Source organism: Anolis carolinensis, chromosome 6 (genome assembly GCF_035594765.1).
Source record: "Anolis carolinensis isolate JA03-04 chromosome 6, rAnoCar3.1.pri, whole genome shotgun sequence".
Classification (NCBI taxonomy): Eukaryota; Metazoa; Chordata; class Lepidosauria; order Squamata; family Dactyloidae; genus Anolis; species Anolis carolinensis.
In genome coordinates, this window is record NC_085846.1 from 6,240,848 (window position 1) to 6,261,414 (window position 20,567).

Genomic DNA, 20,567 nt, shown 5'->3' on the forward strand with positions numbered 1-20,567 from the left:
TGCCCTGAATGGATGGGGACAAAAGGGCGATGGCCTCACGTGCCAAAGGTGTTGTGTATGGAGCCTGAAAGGCATCATCATCCAAGGTCCTGGTCCTCATGGTTTTCGAACGAGGGAGAGCTAATGAGTGGAATTCCAGAAGCCCAACTGGGGCAGATCAAATAGGGATCGAGCACTTTTTATTTTAGTCCTGAACACAAGCTACTCCCCCGTCCCAGAGTTTGGGAAGGTGACACGTTTGGACTGACTGCCTCCTTCCCAACCTCTGGCCAATGCACGGACCTTGAGGGCAAGAGATCCTTTGCACTCACTTATCCCATGGACATGGGTTTTCAAAGGATGCATTAGGGGCAATCTCACAATGGCTGGGGCCACCCAGCCTGGGCAACGAGGGTCTGGTTGTTGACTGTGGGGAAGGGTGAAGAGGTGGTGAATGGTACTCAGAAGGAACCTTGCCTGTCTCTGTTCTGCTTCTTCTTCTCTCTTTCCCCCCTGAATGGATTCACCTACTCCACAGGTCACCCCATTCTTGTTTGTCTTTCTGTTCTTCTCTCTTCCTTTTTGGGTTCTCCTCCTCCTCCCTTTGTCCTTCTTTTCCATTTTCCTTTTGGGCAATTCTTCTCTGCTAAAATCAAAGAGAGTAGAAAGAAAATGAAGCAAAATCCAATAATCATGTTCCAGTTTGAAGCTCTAATGTCATTTGTAGATTTCACTGTCTTCTTCTTCTTCTCCTTTTGCATTGCTTTGAGCTTTCTCATCCCTCAAAGAGGTCTTACCCACTTCAATCTCCCAGTGCAAACCTCATTTTTATCCAACAGAGGATCCCTCCTAGGCAGGGATCAGCCAGGCTTTGAAGCTGCAAATCTTTTCAATGCTAATCAAGGCGATTAGTTGCAACATTCACACTGGCCTCCAAGACATAAGAGTTCTTTCTCCCACCCTGGACATCATTCCACAGATACAGTAGAGTCTCACTTATCCAACATAAATGGGCCGGCAGAATGTTGGATAAGCGAATATGTTGGATAATAAGGAGGCATTAAGGAAAAAGCCTATTAAACATCAAATTAGATTATGATTTTACAAATGAAGCACCAAAACATCATGTTAGACAACAAATTTGGCAGAAAAAGTAGTTCAATACGCAGTAATGCTATGTAGTAATTACTGTATTTATGAATTTAGCACCAAAATATCACGATATATTGAAAACATTGACTACAAAAATGCGTTGGATAATCCAGAACGTTGGATAAGCGAGTGTTGGATAAGTGAGACTGTACTGTATATAAATCTTTCTTTCCTAGCTTCCAACAGACCTCACAACCTCTGAGGTCGCCTGCCATAGATGTGGGTGAAACGTCAGGAGAGAATGCTTCTGGAACATGGCCAGTAAACTCACATCAACCCACTCATTTTAATTGCATTAAATCCACCTCCTGGATGCTCTCTTGTTTTCTCTCTGTATACATTTTACGAGGCCGCGGCATCACCAGATTTGTGTCTGGAGGGGAGAGCTGTTTCCACCTCCTTAAACCTTGATCCAACTCCTTCGACGTCATAGCATCGGGAGCATCTTTCACTACGTCCTGCCTCATTTGTATGGAGGAGGGATCCACCTTCTGACTCAACGGGATGGTCACTTCTTGTTCTTGGAAGAATGCAAGATTTGGCACTTAGCTGAGCGTGATTTTTCTCTTTGCCGCTGATGAATGAAAGCGGCTGTACATGTTGTGCTCTCACTTCTCTTGTCTCACACACATACATTTCAGGCTACAGAGTCTTCAGGCATCTTCCACTAGATCAGGCATGGTCAAACTTGGGCCCTCCAGGTGTTTTGGACTGCAACTCCCAGCATTCCTTACAGCCTCAGGCCCTTTCCTTTTGCCCCTCAGCCGCTTAAGCGGCTGAGGGGCAAAAGGAAGGGGCCTGAGGCTGTTAGGAATGCTGGGAGTTGCAGTCCAAAACACCTGGAGGGCCCAATTTGGCCCAGGCCTCAGATAGATGCTTAATTCTAGGACCTTCTTGTGACAGTCACACAATTAATTATGCTTCTCATCTCTCCGTGACGTCTTTCACTTCCCTGAAACAGAGAAACAATGGCCAAATTCCCTTGCATTCATTGTTGGGGTCTAAGCAATAATTCCTGGATGAGTACTTTTGGTGTATTCTTTCTTGAGCATCTTTTCTTAAGGCCCTGTGTTCAAACACTGTTCTTAAATATTTGCAATGTGTCCTTGGCTGGACACTTAGTATGCTTCAAAACTGGCTGCGGACAAAGCTTTGCTCGCCTCCGCTTCATGTTTTTCCTGCCGTTGTCAGGCTCTTTAATGTAATTGTCACCGAACTGTAATAATAATAATAATAATAATAATAATAATAATAATAATAATAATAAAAAAAAAAAAAAACAACACACCAGACATCACAGTTGTGGAGAAGAAAAAAGTTTGGATCATTGATGTTGCCATCCCAGGTTACAGTTGCATTGACGAAAAACAACAGGAAAAACTCAGCCGCTATCAGGACCTCAAGATTGAACTTCAAAGACTCTGGCAGAAACTAGTGCAGGTGGTCCCGGTGGTGATTGGGTGCCGTGCCAAAAGATCTCAGCCGGAATTTGGAAACAATAGACATTGACAAAATTACGATCTGCCAACTGCAAAAGGCCACCCTACTGGCATCATCCGAAAATACATTACACAGTCCTAGACACTTGGGAAGTGTTTGACTTGTGATTTTGTGATACGAAATCCAGCATATCTATCTTGTTTGCTGTGACATAATATAATAATAGTAATAATAATAATAATAATAATAATAATAATAATAATAATAATAATAATAATAATAATAATAATAATATGTTGTTGTTGTTGTTGTTGTTGTTGGAGGCTTTCATGACCGGGATCACAGGGTTGTTGTATGTTTTCCCGGCTGTATGGCCATGTTCCAGAAGTATTCTCTTCTGACGTTTCGTCCACATCTATGGCAGACAATCCTTACAACCTCTGAGAATGCCTGCCATAGATGTGGGCGAAACGTTAGGAGAGAATACTCCTGGAACATGGCCATACAGCCCGGAAAACATACAACAACCCTATAATAATAATATACTTTATTTATATTCTGCTCTATCTTCCCGAGGGAACTCGGGGCGGATTATAGAACACACATACGGCAAGCATTCAGTGCCGTTATACAATTAACAAGGACAGACAATACACAAACAGAGGTAAAGGCATTCCCTATCTTATTTCTGGCATCTTGGAGGCTGTGCTCAACTCCGGCCATGGGTGGGAGCTATTGCTCTATCTTCCTTGCCAAGGAGTTTTTGTCATCCTTTGATGTTCCCCAATTGATGTCCTTAAGGGAACTTTTTATTATCTCCCTGCTAAAAGCGGTACCTATTTATCTATTCACATTTCTGCTTTCGATCTGCTAGGTGGGCAGGTGAACTGTAACTTCACTGTTGGCTAGATGATGCCCAGTTCCTTTTTCCCCAATTGATAAGATTTCCTTTCAGTTCTCCCTTTTCCTTATGTGTCCATGGGCGTCTGATGCAAAAGGGGAGGGAGGTCTCCCTTTGTTCTTCTGGGACCTTTTTTCTCGTCTCAATTCATTCTCACACAACTCATTCTTCTATTTCTTTCCCCCCTCCTTTGCCTTGATTCACTTCAATTTCCACCTTGGTTATTGTTTGGTCATTATTATACCTGCCTGCAAGATATGTTCTCCCTCTTCTCTCTTTCTCTCTTTTTCTCTTTTCTTCCTTCCTTCCTTCCCTTCCTTCTCCTCAACCAATTGCACCATTAATTTTAATGGCCTTCTGACTGCTCTTAGTGTAGTTCAGCGTCCCAGAAGACGTCCGCTCTGCTTCTGAAACTAAGCCTCTGAGCTCCTGGGAATCCAGCCTTCACGAAGACTCTGTGCTCCTCCTTTTGGGATTCTTTCCTCTGCGGCGTTCTTTCCGGCTTGGGTTTCCTTCCTTTCGCCATGAACGCTTTGCGACCGTCAGTCATTCAGACTAAGTAATTCTTGGATTTTTTATGATCAGGATTATTCTGTCTTGGCATAAAAAAACTCTGTTCTGGATACTAGTGTTGTGGAAATCAGAACACTTTGTTTCTGACTTTCTTGGATGATTTTTGGTGGTTTGGATCGATCAACGCTTCCCTGCCAACCCCCTTGCCTGGTTTCTGCAAGAAAGTCTCCATCTGCTTCTGACACGGAATGGCAAGGAACTCTTTCATTGCTGGCCACTCTCATAGTTTCTGAAACTTTCTTCCATGGTCCAACAATGGGCTTGTGCAAGAACGATCTCTTGTAGTTTTGTCCTTTTGGAGAACACTGCACTGGAGACATCTACAGAACGGACAAACCTAGAACACACAGATCTTCATCCACATGCCGCATGCCGTAGGGACCTCTTTGCTTGTATTTTAACCATCTGGTTGAAGGACCTCCATCTCAAGACGCAAGTCTTCAGGACCACTTCCAAAGGCACCCAGTGGAAATGAGTGGATACTTTGGATGGGATCTAAGGGGAGGGTTGAAGCAGATGGATGTGAACCTGGACCGGGGAACAGTGACCTAACTCTCAAAAGGGGGAATAGGGGGGAAATGTTAGGCCAAAGTCACCAGATGGGGCGATTCTGGCCTCATCAGGCCTGTGGAACTAAGGAATGGGTATGCTGGCATGGACCATGGGTCCGGACTAGTAGATGCACTGCTTTTTAGTTGGTTGCTCTTCTGAGTTTGGGGTTGTCTTAGCTTGCTGTTGTTGTTTGGGTCTGTGGGAGGGGTGCCCGCCGGGATCTTGTCTTCTAATTGACGTTCCTTTCCCTTCAGCTGGAGAGCAAGCGGGACGCTTTCTCTCCCGTCCTCCTGCAGTTCTGCACGGACCCCAAGAACCCCATCACTGTCATCCGGGGTTTGGCGGGATCACTCCGTCTCAGTGAGTATATGCTCGGGGTGCCTGGGGACACCGGGCACTACCTTTCTGGGACAGGGGAGCAGTGGCTTTCAGTCTGAACTTGAGGTTGGGCAGCAACAAGGTTTTGGGGCTGGATAATGTTTTGAGAGGAATATGTGTTGACATTCAGAGGAATTGCAGGAATATTTCTGTAGAGGGGAAATGGTTGGAAGTCAAAGTGATTCACTTAGGGCAGGTATCGGCCAACTTGGGTCCTTTGGGTGTTTTTGACTTCAATTGTGGGAGTTGAAGTCCAAAACACCTGGAGGACCCAAGTTGGCCCATGACTGGTGAATCTGAGAGTGAAGGAGAAATACTAGGGGACTTTGGACATCCCTTCAAGAGACCCCTCTCTCTCTCTCTCAGACCTGGGCCTCTTCAGCACAAAGACCCTGGTGGAGGCCAGCGGAGAGCACACTGTCGAAGTCCGCACGCAGGTGCAGCAGCCGTCGGACGAGAACTGGGACCCCTCGGGGACGAAGCAAGTCTGGCCCTGCGAGAGCAGCCGGTCGCACACCACCATCGCCAAGTACGCCCAGTACCAAGCGGCCTCTTTCCAGGAGTCACTTCAGGTGAGGAAGAGGCCAAGCTTTTCATTCTGCTCCTTTTCCCATCCAGTGTTGTTCTTGAAGTGCATTGCGTGGTGGGAGGACCATTGCGTGCATAGGACCACAGAGTTTTGAAGAGATCCCGGGGGGCATCTAGTCCAACCCTTTACCCACTCAGGAATATGCCAATCAAAGCCCACCCAAGCTCTGCTGAAAGACCACCAAGATGGATAATTCACCACTGTTTGAGGCAGACCATTTCTCCACTGCCAGATTATCAAATCAGATAATCCACATTGTCTGCTTTGAACTTGATTATATAAGTCTACACTGCCACATAATCCAGTTCAAAGCAAATACAGTAGCGTCTCGCTTATCCGACCTTCGCTTATCCGACCTTCCGTCTTATCCGATACTCTTATCTGATGCTCCCCTGTTTCCTCCAACATTTCCCCTTCAATTAAAGGAGCACTCCCCAACTCACTCTCCATTCCCAATAGGTGAAAAGGGCAAGATAAGGAGGAGAAGGAGGGAAGAAAGGGGGAAAAGAGGCAGGACCGGAAGCTGACGCGCCCTCCCTCCTTCCCTGTGATTTCCACGCTCCTCTTCCGCATCCGGGCACGTCCTGCTGGGCTGCTCTAGCCTCGAGGCGTTGCCTTGTCTTAACCATTTGAGTCCCTATTGTTAGTATTCTAGTTGTCTAGTGCTGTGTTGGACGGGTAACAGTAGGAGACTCCGTATTATCCGACATTCTTTTTTATCCAACGTTCTGTCAGCCCATTTATGTTGGACACGTTAACTCTACTGTAAACTGGATTTTATATGGCAGTGCAGAAGGGGCCACAGTCTATCCCACTGATGAATAGTTCTTACAATAAACATTTCAGCAGGATCCCCTTTCTTATCATATGAATCCATGGTTTCACATTTTAGAGTCTAGAGTACCAAACAACAAGCTTGCTCCAGCTTCAATTTAAAGATGGTTATCATGCCACCTATCCGTCCTCTCGTCACCAAATATTCCCAACTCCTCAAATTTTGTCTCATAAGGCTTGGTTTCCAAACCATTGATTCCTTCAGTTCTTATTTAAGCTTGTCAATATCTTTCTTAAACTCTGTCCCTGGAACAGGACATAGGATTCCAGGTGCAGGATGAAAAGATTGGGAAGATGTTGAGTCAAAGTCTAGGTGTTTTGGACTTCAAATATCAAAGTCGAAGTCTAGGTGTTTTGGACTTCAAACATCGAAGTCGAAGTCTAGGTGTTTTGGACTTCAACTCCCACAATTCATAACAGCCTACCCGCTGTTAGAACTTATGGGAGTTGAAGTCCAAAACACCTGGAGAAGGGCCGAAGTTTGTCCAGGCCTGATCTAGAAAGAGGAAGGGCTCCACCTTGACTGCTCTCTCTTCTATCGAGGCAGGAAGACAAAGAAACTGATGATGAGGAGACGGATGAGCCTGACAGCACAACGGAGACACCGCCGCCAAGGTAGAGTCCATACCCTCCGTGTTATTATTATAGACCACATGCGGGTCAGGGAAACATTGGCTGAAAGTGGGTATAACGTGTATTATTTCTCTTCCAGCAACCCTGACCAGAAACCGCACCATATTATCAAATTTGGGACCAACATCGACCTCTCGGATGCCAAGCGGTGAGAAACAAAGGGAGGGGAAATTTCAAAAAATAATCACTGGCCAAAAACCCTTAACATTGTGAATTTTTCAGTGTCATCCCTGCAAAAAAAAAAGGACAGTGTGGATTCATTTAAAGCCCTGCCCTCCCTGGCCTTGTTTTGGTAGCTCTCTTGCTGCCCCCTTGTGGCCAGATCTGCAACTGCAGGAAACAATGGCGTCCATCCATATATTAACTGAGTTCTATAAGGATGCTTCTGCTGCTCTTTGCTCCCTCCTGTGGCTGTAGCTTGTCATTGCAGTATGAGATTTTATTTATTTATCGTGTCAAGTAAATTGAGGGTACGGTTATAATGTACAGTAGAGTCTCACTTATCCAACATTCACTTATCCAACGTTCTGGATTATACAACACATTTTTGTAGTTAAAGTTTTCAATACATCATGATATTTTGGTGCTAAATACAGTAATTACGTAGCATTGCTGCATATTGAACTACTTTTCTGTCAAATTTGTTGTATAACATGATGTTTTGGTGCTTAATTTGCAAAATCATAACCTAAATTGATGTTTAATAGGCTTCTCCTTAATCTCTCCTTATTATCCAACATATTCGCTTATCCAACGTTCTGCTGGCCCGTTTATGTTGAATAAGTGAGACTACTGTATTAAAAAAAAAATTTTTAAACATGGCATTATACTAGATTTCCTTTGACCAGAAGCTGGCCACTTTGAGTACCTCTGGTGCTGCTGTGAGAAGGTCCTCCCTTGTCCATGTGGCAGGGCTCAGGCCGCATTGTAGTCAGTGGTCTGTGGTTTGCTCTTCTCCACACTCGTATGTCATGGACTCCACTTTGTCGCCTCATTTCTTAAGGGTGAATCTGTATGTCATGGTGCCAGAGCCCAGTATGTTCAGTGCCTTCCAAGTCACCCAGCCTTCTGTGTGCACAGGAGGGAGTCACTCATCTGGTATCAGCCATAGATTGAATGTTCTGGGTTCTAGCCTGCCACCTTTGGACTCTCACTTGCTTAGGTGTTTCTGCAAGTCTATCTGTAGATCTTAGAAAGCTGTTTTTTTAATTTAAAGTGTTGGAATACTGGCTGATAACCAAACAGAGGATGGGCCGGAGATGTCACTGCCTTGGTTCTTTCATTGTTGGCTGCTACTTCCTGATGGATGTTAGGTGATGCAATAGCTGTTAAACAGTAGAATTTCTCCTGTGGTGTGGGGCGTAGACATCCTATGATAATGCGGAATGTCTCCTTAAGAGCCACACCCACTGCTTTAACATGGTGAGATATATTCCACACTGAGCATGCATATTCAGCAGCAGAGTAGCAAAGCGCAAGAGCAGATGCCTTCACGGTGTCTGGTTGTGATCCCCAGGTTGTGCCAGTCAGCTTTCTCATGGTATTATTCCTAGCACCCACTTTTTGCTTGATAGTCAAGCAGTGCTTTTTGTAAGTCAGAGCACAATTCAGGGTAACTCCCAGGTATTTTGGTGTGCTGCAATGCTCCAGTGGGATTCCTTCCCAGGTCATCCTCAGAGCTCTTAAGGTGAAAAGCACACGTCTGCATTTTAGATGGATTAGGAATCAGCTGGTTTTCCCTGTAATAGGCAGTAAGAGCACCTAAAGCTTCAGAGAGCTTCTCTTCAACGATTTCAAAGCTCCCTGCTTGAGCAGTGATGGCACAATCATCAGCATAGATGAAACTCTCTGTCCCTTCTGCAAAAGGAGATGATTGTGATGTTCTGCTCCTCCCAAGTAGCTATAAATCAGGCATGGGTAAACTTGGGCCCTGCACGTGTTTTGGACTTCAACTCCTAGAATTTCGAACAGCCGGTAGATGTTGAAGTGCAAAAGACCTGGAGAGACGACGTTTGCCCATGCCTGATTTAGCAACTTCCCAGTGTTTCAAATTGAAGACATTTTCAGCCCTTTCTTTGGTGATGTTAGGGAATCAAACCTTGGCAGATTTGGATTATTCTTGTATATAAACATTTGAATAATAAGGTTAAACATCCTCCTCCCCCAATGCGTTGCAGGTGGAAACCACAGCTGCAAGAGCTGCTGAAGTTGCCAGCTTTCATGCGGGTCACATCGACAGGAAACATGCTCAGCCATGTGGGGCATACCATCCTAGGCATGAACACGGTGCAGCTCTACATGAAAGTGCCCGGCAGCCGCACGCCAGGTAGGATCCCATGAGGCAGCGCTTGCCTAGTTGGCATTCATGGGGGGGGGGGGGGCTCTAACTGTATTTACCACAGAGGCTTCACTTCAAATTCATCTCAGTTCATGCCTGGTTGGGGGATTCTGGGAGTTGTAAGGGTTTTCTTTCAGGCTCTGCCATTGTAATGCTCCTGTCTCCACTTTGCAGGTCACCAGGAGAACAACAACTTCTGCTCTGTGAACATCAACATTGGGCCGGGAGACTGCGAGTGGTTTGCTGTCCATGAGCATTATTGGCAGAACATCAGCGCCTTCTGTGACAGGTAATGTGGCCAAAAGGAAGGTGAAGGAGAACCATTTTTTGGGAAATGGAGGAGTTTACGCCATGGAAGATGCCAGGTCTGCTCATGTTGGTATATGGGCATCACCCTTTGTCCCACAAGCAACTGCAATGAAATGGCAATTGGGGTTGGCTCCTGGGTTGAATTTAGTCACGTATTTGTTGATATACCATCACTCCTATAGGCTACAAATGATACAGTACATTGGTGGCAGATCCTTGTTCCCCGTCCCATTAAAGCAGGATTTCCCCCTGGTCGGTTTCCTCAACCTGTGCTTTCTTAACAGGCATGGTGTGGACTACCTAACTGGCTCGTGGTGGCCCATCCTGGAGGACCTTTACCAGTCCAACATCCCCGTTTACCGCTTCATCCAGCGGCCCGGGGACCTTGTGTGGATCAATGCAGGGACAGTGCACTGGGTTCAGGCCACCGGGTGGTGCAACAACATCGCCTGGAATGTCGGCCCACTGACAGGTGGGTAAAGCAAATGAAAAAATCAGAACAACAGCCTTAGCAGGAGGAATTCCATGGCCACTTCCAGTTTTTCAAGTCAGGAGATGCAGAATTACTATTAAATATATTAGGATACAAAGCCCAGACATAGATCTTCACTATTAAAGGGAGTTCTTTGGCCAAAAGGGTATCTAAGACCACTTTTTCCATATTGGGGGTTGGGATTATGGGGGAAGGCTCAGTGAAAATGGTGAGCCAGATTATTATGATGCGAACTGCAGTATCTTACCGTATTTATATCAGTCTGTATAGTGGCCAACCTTGAAGCTTGGGGTATAGTTCGGATCATAAGGAGGTGGGAAAAGGTGCAGAAAAAACACGTAAAGTATCATATATACTCGAGTCGAATGCGCCATCAAATCAAATGCACACTTCAATTTTCAAAACCCCAAACCCAAAAAAAGTATTTTCTGCAAAATGTAATGTGCAGGAGCAAAAGGCGCACTTTTTGTCATTTGGCCATTATGGTTGCTGCCTGCTTAGAATTCCTTCTTTAAAAACAAAAGTGTTAGGACAGCAAAGCTTCCAGCAATTGAAAAAAAAATTGGGGTGCATCTATGTTGTAGAATGAACCCACTTTAATTTTCCAGCAATCGAAAAGAAAACCTTGGGATGCATCTATGCTGTAAAATAAATCCACTTTAATTGCTGTGGTTCTGTGCTGTGGAATCATGGCGGCTGTAGTTTGACAAGGCCTTCAGCCTTCTCCGCCAAAGAGTGTGGATGCCTCCCTCACCAAACTACAAATCCCAGGATTTCATAGCATTGATCTATGACAATTACATTACAGATGACACCACTCAAATAGGAGCTCCATTTGCTCCTGAAATATCTTCCCCTTTTGTTTTGACTTGGCACTAAGACTACCGTATTATGAGAATCTAATGTGCACCCTAATTTTGGCCAGATAAATTAGACAAAAAAAAGATGAGCGTTAAATTCAAGTAAATGCAGTAATAATCTCCCTAAAAGCCAACTGAGTTTGCAAAACGTGAGCAGGACGGTTCATAACCAAGATTCTGAGCAGTCTCCAGCTTGTAAGGTTGCTGTATTTAGCCAGCTTGATAACAATAATACCAAGGAACAACTTCCCCACAAAAAGTTACATATTGGGGCTTTTAGGCTGAAAAAATGAATGCAGTGGAAAACGGTCTACAAAGTGTGAAGAAAGTGGGGCAAGGCATTGTTTTCCTGCCTCTCTCCTGCAACCGAGACCCATAAAGGATGTTTGGCAATCCACCTGACCGCTCCCTTTCCCCACAGCGTACCAGTACCAGTTGGCGCTGGAGCGCTACGAGTGGAACGAAATCAAGAACGTGAAGTCCATTGTGCCCATGATCCATGTCTCTTGGAATGTGGCCCGCACGGTCAAGATCAGCGACTCCGACTTGTACAAAATGATCAAGTGAGTTGGGGCCTGATTGTTTTGCATGGTCTCTGAGCAATCCCTCATCTTCCAGACCCTCATACTTGGGGACAAGGGTCACTTGATGGCTGGAAAGATCTGCTACTGTAATGTATGGGATCGTACCTGCATGTGTGTAATTTAAGGGGAGACGTGGTCCATGGGAGGATAGTGTAGAATCTGCTCTTATGTTGGCCAACCTCTGAGTATATCTCAGACATGGGCAAACTTGGGCCCTCCAGGTGTTTTGGACTTTAACTCCCACAATTCTGAACAGCTGTGGAATGGTTGAACAGAAGCTCTCTGAAGCTTTAGGTGCTCTTACTGCCTATTACAGGGGAAACCAGCTGATTCCTAATCCATCTAAAACTGTGCTGTTAGGAATTGTGGGAGTTGAAGTCCAAAACACCTGGAGGGCCCAAGTTTGCCCATGCCTGGGATATCCCATCTCCATTCAGAAGTTACGGGCATCAGTTCCTAGTTGCTCTTATGGATGTCAGTTCGTCTTACCAGCCTAGTGAGGAGGGATCATGGAGGTTGTACTCTGGTGCATCTGGGATGGAGAGGGGTTACATTCAGTATAGTTTTGTGTAATTCCTCACAGGTTGATGTCGATATGTCTTGTTCACCTTCCCTGTTCTCTCCCTCCCAGGTATTGTCTGATGCAGTCAATAAAGCACTGTCAGGTCCAGCGCGAGAGCCTGGTGCGGTCCGGGAAGAAGATCGCCTACCAGGGCCGGGTGAAGGACGAGCCGGCCTACTACTGCAATGAGTGTGACGTAGGTTTCCGTGTCTTTTTGGCCTTCCTTTGCCGCAGCGGCTGTGAGTGAGCTTGTGTCCGTTCTGCAGTTAGGTGCCAGACACGTCTTTTATTTTGTTCTTGTACTTGCTCTTCCTCCTCAGTTGGGCACTGCCATTCCTCCACAGCGGTGCTGTGCCCACAAAATGGCAGTGTAAAAGGGCATTTCCCGTTCTGAGACAGTGGCTGGACCATTCTCCTGCTGTCCCAAAATGCCGTGGCCGAACAAATCTGTGTTTGATCCGTCGTTCCTTTCGCCTTCACTTCCAATATGGGAGCTCCTTTTTGCCTTCGCTTCACACTCATATGCTGTGAACTGTGCCCCGTTTCTCATGGGGAGACGTTCCCAGCAATCTCTAATGACTACCATGGGTTTCCCTCCTGCCAGGAAGCAATCTGACAGGCTGGTTTTATTCCCTGCCATGAACTTCTTGGAGTAAACTCTTCCCAAAAATGGAAAGAGGCCCAACTTCCAGGGGTTATCCGTATGCCCTGTGGTGTGAACAATGTTTTTTCTGAGACCTGTTTGTCTTTAAAATGCCTCCTGTACCCACATGTAGTTTGATGTTTCCATGCCTGAGAGTGCTGAGGAGCAAGAAAAACCATAAGCAAGTAGAAGGGTCAAACAGTGAGTATGAATTATGTGTTTTTAAAAAACGGCGGTGAAGAAGAAAATCAGTCTGAAGACAGATTGGAGTTCCAGCTGCAGGAATGGAAAAGAATACACAGATATCACATTGAATAGATTTTTCGACCAATGTGGCACCGTGAACACAGTGCTGAAAATTCAGATAGAAGACTCTCATTTCTCCTGGGATGAAATGGAAGACTGAGGTGGCAAGACAAAGAAATGGAAAAAGAGAAGAGGTCTTACAACAGGGCAACAGTCCGGTGACAGGTTTGTCTCATACAGAAAGCCTGCTGAGAAGAAAGGTAAAGGGTCTCAAAGGAGAGAATGGGAAGAAAGGCTCAGCAAGGTGACAAGAAGGCAATACATCACAAATATCTCCGGGCAACCAGCTTGGATAGAGATGACTGAGCAACCCTGAAGTAGCTGGCAGGATTGCCTTATTTGAGCCAAGTTCACCAGCTCTTCCAGAAGTGGACACAGATTTGACTTAAGCCAGGAAGAAATCTTAGCAAGCTCCTTCAAGACGGGACATGGAAGATTTGACTAAATTGAGAAAGTCAACCAAGAATGCAGATGAAGCAGGGAATTGGCAAATAGAGCAGTAGTTGAGTTCAGTTTAGGGGTGCCCTAAATAAGGAATGAAATCGTTCATAAGAGACGAAATGTCAAGACAACTTGGACTACCACATCTGAAGGAAAGAAGCCACACTTTCCAGAGTATCCACAACTGGATGCACTCCTGATACTGAGCCCAGTCGTTGCCCTGAGTGGAAGCCAGGGCTGGATCACATCAAACAATTCCTCCGAAAGATGCATAGGGCAAAGCAGACAAGACACCTGGACATCAGATGCACTCTGGTCCCTAAGGTGTGGCCAGGACCTGCCAGAATAGCAAGTCTTTGTGTAGATGTGATTCCAGTGAGATGCGTAAAATCAAAAACGGGATGAAGAAGAGAGGCTCAATACCTGGATTTTGTCATTGGTTAGGTGCAGCTTGCCATTGGGTTGTAATGTGGAAGAAAAGTCTCTGTGGTGGGGTTTGTTTTAAACAGAAAGCCAGAGAAGAAATAAACTCCTTCCCTCTCCGTTCTGTGTTTGTCTCGTTCTTCCATGGTTCTCCACTTGTAGCTCTCTTCATAGCCTCACCCTCTAGAAAGAAATCCTGCTGTAACGCCATGTTTTCGTCGCTCTTCTTTCTTTGCTGGGGTCCTCTGTGATCCTGGCCCTTTGAAATTCCTGCCATTTCCCAAGGAGTAGCCATGGCCTCTTCCTCACGATCCAGTTACAGCTGTTTCATACTTCTCTTACCGTCGAGGCTTTATCCTATGGAATCCAATGGTTTATAGTTTGGCGAGGCACTGGAGCTCTTTGGCAGAGAATTCTAAATACTTCCCCAAACTACAAATCACAGAATTCCACAGCATGGAGTTATGGCAAATAAAGTGGTATCAAACTGTTCTCATTGTGTGGTGTGAAAGAGACCCGAATTAACCTTTTTTCAGGAAAACAGAACATTCGTATAGCACCTTAAAAGACAAACAAGTTTATCCTCTAATTGTTTACAGGATTCTGTTTGTTTGTTTTTTCCTGTTGTTGTTTTTCTGCTTCTTGTCTGTGTCTTTGCATAACCAAGATTGCAGTAAGCACGAATGTGGTTTTTTTGGACTACAACTCCCACAATCTCATGCCCAGCATGACTATGGGAGTTGTTGTCCAGAACTACGTAATGACACATTGTAGCCAATCTCTCACTTTAGCTAATAAAACAGAAATGATTTGCAAATGTGTAAGAAGAATTATGCATAACAGGATAATTCTAAATCACACATTTTCCTTGCAGGCTAAAATTAATGGATTTTTTTTCCTCCTTGGGTTTAGCAAGCATGGATTTCTTTAATTGCTGGAACTTTGTACTCAGCAAAATGTAGGGGGAGCACAGGGATGGAGTCTGGAAACAGCTTGGAAAAGTTAACTTCTCCTCTCTCCTTTTGGACAACAATTCTCAGAATCCCCCAGTCAGCCACGGGTATCTTGGGGATTCTGAGAGTTGTCGTCCAAAACAAAGAGTGGGAAGAAAAAAATTGCTCTTCTAAGGTCTGACAAATTCCACCAGGACTCTTCTTCCCTGTTTACTTTCTGAACATTGATGGAGCCAGGCTCTTTTTATTCCACAGGATAGTCCCCGTCAATTCAGTTTCTCAGCCCTTCCTCTTTTCCAACACTCGGCATCGATTCACGAAGAGTGGAGAAGGGCTGAGGCCCCGTTCCCTTTTTTGGCAGGCACCTGACCTCCACGTGTTCCCCCCACAGGTGGAGGTGTTCAATATCCTCTTCGTGACGAGCGAGAATGGGAGCAAGAACTCCTACCTGGTGCACTGCGAGGCCTGCGCCCGCAAGCGCAACTCCTCCCTCCACGGCGTAGTGGTGCTGGAGCAGTACAAGACGGAGGAGTTGATACACATCTACGACAGCTTCACCCTGGTGAGTCTCCCGGACTATGACCATTCGCCAACACTAAAGCCTGAAGTAAATCATACAGGAATATGTTGAAGAGAGTAAGAGCCAGACACTATACACCAGGCATAGGCCAACTTCACCCCTCCAGGCTGTTAGGAGTTGTTGGAGTTCAAGTTTCAAAACACCTGGAGAGAGAGCTGTAGTTTGCCCATGCCTGATTTTGGTGTACAGTATTCCCTCACTTATTGTGGAGATTAGATTCCAGGACCACCTGCAATAAGTGAAAATCCGCAAAGTAGGGACACTGTATTTATTTTAATATTTATAAATTATTTTAGTAGTTATACACTATTTTAAGTCTTTATCAACCAATCGTGTGTTGATAAATTGTGTTCTTCTCCCCCCGTTGTCGCTCGGGCTCCTTTTCTCGCCCTTCGGCTTCTCCTTCCTCCCTTCCTTAGGCTGTAAATTGTAATTTTTATTTATAATATTCTTTTAGAGTTTATTGAAAAACCGCAAAACAGTGAATCTGCAAAAAGTGAACCGCGAAGTAGTGAGGGATCACTGTAATCTCTTTCCCTGCATGTTCATTTCCACGCCCTACTCAATGCATTTCAAGTCTGTTCAGGGTTTATTTATTTATTTATTTACAGTATTTATATTCCGCCCTTCTCACCCCAAAGGGGACTCAGGGCGGATCACATTGCACACATATAAGGCAAACAGTCAATGCCTTAACATAGAACAGAGACAGAGACAAATGCAGGCTCCGAGCTGGCCTCAAACTCATGACCTCTTGGTCAGAGTGATTTGTTGCCGCTGGCTGCTCACCAGCCTGCGCCACAGCCCGGGTTGTTCATTCAGCTCTAATGTTACACCAGAACAGTCTGCCTGTCACCATTTTGTTTAACCCCCCACTCCTTTTTCTCCTCCCTGTTTTTCTTGATAGGCTACATCGCCCAGCTCCAGATGAGCCATACCCTGCCCGGACACAGCCAGCGGTCTGGGCTCCTTTTTCCTCCCGGCCGGCCGGCCAGCGAGCAGCTCCTCTGCCCTTTGCCCAGCGGCAGCAGCAGCAGCAGCGTTGGGGGTGAGGCGGAGGGGTCCCTCCAGCCTGCCCCCTTCTTCTCCCCTTCTTCCTTCCCTCCCTCCCTCCTTTCAGAGCAGCTGAGCCTCCAACCTCCACTCACTCACCCTTCTCTCTCTTGGGCTGGAGTGACACAACAGAACCGGAATAACCCAGACGTTCCAACCATGGACCCCTTTTTAATTTATTCTTCTTCTTTTTTTGAGATGAACTCTTTTTTTTCTTCTCCCCCTCTGTGGGTGGTGCTGATTTTGTATTAAAAGAGAAAAAAAACAATTATAGAAAAAATAATAAGGGCAGCAAAAATTGATTGGAAAGGCAATGGGTGTTTTCTCTCCCTCCCGTCGGTCGGTTCCGCGTGGGACTCCTCCGCCTCCGTCTGTCCGTCCGTCGTGCCTGGTTTTCCCCTCGGACTGCAACGCATCAGGAGCTCCCGAGGCACAGATGACCAGGAGGCGGCGGAAGGAAGGCTTTCTTTCACAAGAGCATTAATTTCCCCTTTTCTCTCTGATTCCTCCTCCTTGGACTGGGGAGAGCAAAACGTGTGGAACAGAGAGATGGATTCCTTGGCGGGGGGTGTGTGTGGTTTGGTTTGGTTTCTTTTCGATTGCATTTCTTTTCCTCGTTGGAACTTTTTTTAGAAAGGAAAAAAAGAGAGTTTTTGGAAAACACAGAACGCAAGCAAGCAAGCAAGCAAAAAAATTTAATACGGGTTTCTTAACACAGGACTTTTATGGGTTCAGTTCTCTCTGGGCGAACTTCTCACTTGGGAGGCGGGAGAAGTGTGTACATGGATTTATATATATCGGGCGGGGTGGGGAAGGGAGACCTGTTGCGCGTGTGGTTTTTAATTATTCCGATGGACATTTTGATTTCTTACATCCTTTTATATATTATATATATAAATATAAGGGAAAAAAGTTTCCTGGTTTGTATTAGAAACTGCTTTTAAAAAACAAAAACAGAAAACTCAACAAAAAATATTATTATATTATACACACACAGACACAGAGACACGGAAGTCCGGTCGAAAGGTTTGGCGCGATGAGTTTGGGATGGCAAAAGGCCCAGCCCCGTGCGAAGGATATGGTGCTTGCCCCAAATATAGACACACGGGTAGATGGGAGAACTGGTTTGCAAAAAAGGGGGAGCGACCTGTGGGGTCTGCTCCTCCTCCTGTCCCTCTTCTGCCGCTCGATTCCCCCCTTCGTGCCATTTGGGGAAGGGGCAAACTAACCGCGGACCCTTAACGCTCTATTTAACTTTCACCCTCCTGATCTAACGAAAGACACCCTCAAATGTTTCCTCTTTAGCGGATTACCTGATTTAAACCTTAATTCCTAAACCATTTTTTAACCTTCTTCCTCGAGGAAGAAGCCTCCCCTCCCTTCCCCTCGTTCTGCATGCTTTTTAGCTCCCAGTTCATTTTACAAACAAATGTCGCAGATTTGGGGTAATTTTCGTTTTCTTTTTTTTTCCTCTTTCAAAATAACGCGTACCTCCATGCCTCAGAATTGTTTTGCAATTTGTAAATGTTCAGTGTCTTATCTCTCTTTTTTCAGTCTCGCTCTCTCTTTTTTTAATTTATATGTCTTTTTTTGGTAATGATTTCTCTATTTATTGGTCCTTTAATGGGGTTTGATCCAGCTTTTTTTTAAAAAAAGAAAGAAATAACTTTTTACAATGTTAATGTATCTCTGTTTTTAAGTGTCTCCTCTTTTTTGTTGTCGTTCCTTCTACTCTGGAATTTTTATTGAATTTCTAAATGTTTTATTATTATTTTTGTCTTGTAACATTTTCCTTAACATGATGGTGCTCAGTTTTCTAGCCGGGGAAGGAGGCAAGCCAAGCTTCGCCCCGGTTCATCTGTTGATTTCCATTTCGAGCAGAGCTTCTCCCGGCCCGACATTGTAAAAACCTCTTCCTTCTGAAACCTGCACTTTTGAATTCCCGAATTCCCGAATCCCCGGCCCCTCCTTCCCGACACAAACACACTGTAATAGAAACAGACGACCATCTAGCTACTCTGGAAACAAAGATACACAGAAATGGATTCTTATTGTACTGTAGGGGACAAGGAGAAAGCAAATCTTATTTTGTAAATGTAAAAAAAAAAATTAAATTAACTCACAGAGATAAAAGAAACCAGCCTCTGTCTTTTTCACTATTTTTCTTTGTTGCAGGATAAGAGTTTGCGTTAGGAAGTTGCAGAGCCGGAGACTGAGAATATCGGGCGCCCTGGTCAGATAGGAGAATGAATGATATGTTTGGATTGAAAAGGAAAACCACACAGGAAACAAAAGCCAGAAATTATTCTTTCATGGGAAACAGAGAATCCCAAAATAAGCAAAATGCAAAATACGCAGCAAGCTTATGAGATTTTCAGGGCATGTCTTTGGGGTTGATGACGCATTGGTGTTGGTTCTTGGTTTGTTGGTTCTACCTCAGCTAAATTGTGTTGTTGAAGGCTTTCATGGCTGGAATCACTAGGTTGCTATGAGTTTTCCGAGCTGTCTGGCCATGTTCCAGAAGCATTCTCTCCTGATGTTTCGCCCACACCTATGGCAGGCATCCTCAGAGGTTGTGAGGTCTGTTGGAAACTAGTCAAGTGGGTTTATATATCTGTGGGATAATGTCCAGGGTGAGAGAAAGAACCCTTGTCTGTTGAAGGCAAGTGTGAATGTTGCCATTGTCCACCTTGATTAGCATTGAATGGCCTTGCAACTAAATTATTTTTTTTTGGATGTTTCTCCTTCAGCCACTTTGAGTCCCACTATCCTCTCAAGTGGAAGTGGGATCTTAATAGATATAATAACAAGAGTCACCACCCACCTTTTTTCTTTTAAAATGTCTGTACTGAAGAAGCGTTTTGAAGAATCTCAAAAGATCGTGTGGTTTTGGTGGTGGTGATTCCTAAAGAAAGAGTATCAATTATCTTTTTACCCAGAAAGGGCCACACCATTTAAAGCCAAACTTCTTGTTGAGAAGATGAGGTGTGTTGGGCTTCTCAAAAAAATCGGGGAGCAGATGGAAGTTGTCGGTGGGTTGCTTTCAATAGTAAAGATAAAGGTTTCCCCTTGACATTATGGTGCTTGCCCCTCTGGTTTGAGGTGCTTAACTCCATTTCTATCCGAAGAGCCAGCATCTGTAGGTGCCATTACCTTCCCACTGTACGGTACCTATTGCTCTACTCAAATTTGCATGTTATAAAACTGCTAGGTTAGCAGAAGCTGGGACTAACAACAGGAACTCAACCTGTCTGGTGGATTTGAACTGCCAAACTCGTCAGCAAGTTCTGCAGCTTAGCTGCTTATCGCGCTGTACCACTGCTCAATAACATAACCAAAAGCAAAAACATATCCAAAAGATGGCTTGACAACTCCCAGAAGTCCTCAGATGGCAGCAAGTTACTTTTTGGGAGTTCTCTCCAAAAGTAACTTTCCCCCATCTCCAGTCTTGCTTAAGTCTTGGTCATTTTGATGCCTTTAGAGTGCTTTTAACAGATGTTGGATGTCATTTGTTCCGTTGTGCATTGCTTCGGGGCAGAATGGAGTTGGGCTAAGTGGCCTTTGGGGGTCCCTCCCAACTCGGAAATTCTTTGAGGCTCAGTCCAATCTACCCAATTTTAGGAATTGTAATCTGACAGAAAAGGAATGTTTTCCCCCTAAGGGTAGAGACTGGGATCTGGTAGATGGGGAGGCAAAGTTGTGGCTATTTGGGTCTGAACGCAAGTGGCTCTCTACTTGGCTCACAGCATTAGGGAGGAATACCTTTGGCTCCCCGTTGAGGGTCCTTTAAGCACATGGCCAGCGCATGGGGCTTACTTAGCAGGGCATGAATGGCGAAAAAGGGAGGAGAAGCATCTTTGGAATTTGAGTGCTAGGGAGGGATACTGCTCCTTTATCCCTCTGTTTTTTAAAGGAATGAGCCTGCATCCCTTGGGATGGACAAGGGTGGGAGGGGACCTGAAAGAGGACTGGGGTCTGTTTTTGGCCTGGA

At 45.2% G+C, this 20,567-nt stretch overlaps 1 protein-coding gene across 1 annotated transcript in view; it reads left to right on the top strand.

Moving 5' to 3' along the window:
• The window catches only part of kdm6b (lysine demethylase 6B), a 155,786-nt gene extending 137,073 nt beyond the window's left edge, over positions 1–18,713 (top strand). Inside the window, exons 17-27 of the mRNA XM_062983866.1 lie at positions 4,852–4,957; positions 5,342–5,547; positions 6,946–7,013; positions 7,111–7,179; positions 9,209–9,357; positions 9,544–9,658; positions 9,963–10,150; positions 11,453–11,594; positions 12,247–12,373; positions 15,335–15,505; positions 16,431–18,713. Of these exons, the coding sequence (XP_062839936.1) occupies positions 4,852–4,957; positions 5,342–5,547; positions 6,946–7,013; positions 7,111–7,179; positions 9,209–9,357; positions 9,544–9,658; positions 9,963–10,150; positions 11,453–11,594; positions 12,247–12,373; positions 15,335–15,505; positions 16,431–16,454 (1,365 nt within the window). The 3' untranslated portion in view covers positions 16,455–18,713. The remainder of the gene's footprint in view (positions 1–4,851; positions 4,958–5,341; positions 5,548–6,945; positions 7,014–7,110; positions 7,180–9,208; positions 9,358–9,543; positions 9,659–9,962; positions 10,151–11,452; positions 11,595–12,246; positions 12,374–15,334; positions 15,506–16,430) is intronic.
• Positions 18,714–20,567: the final 1,854 nt, after the last annotated feature.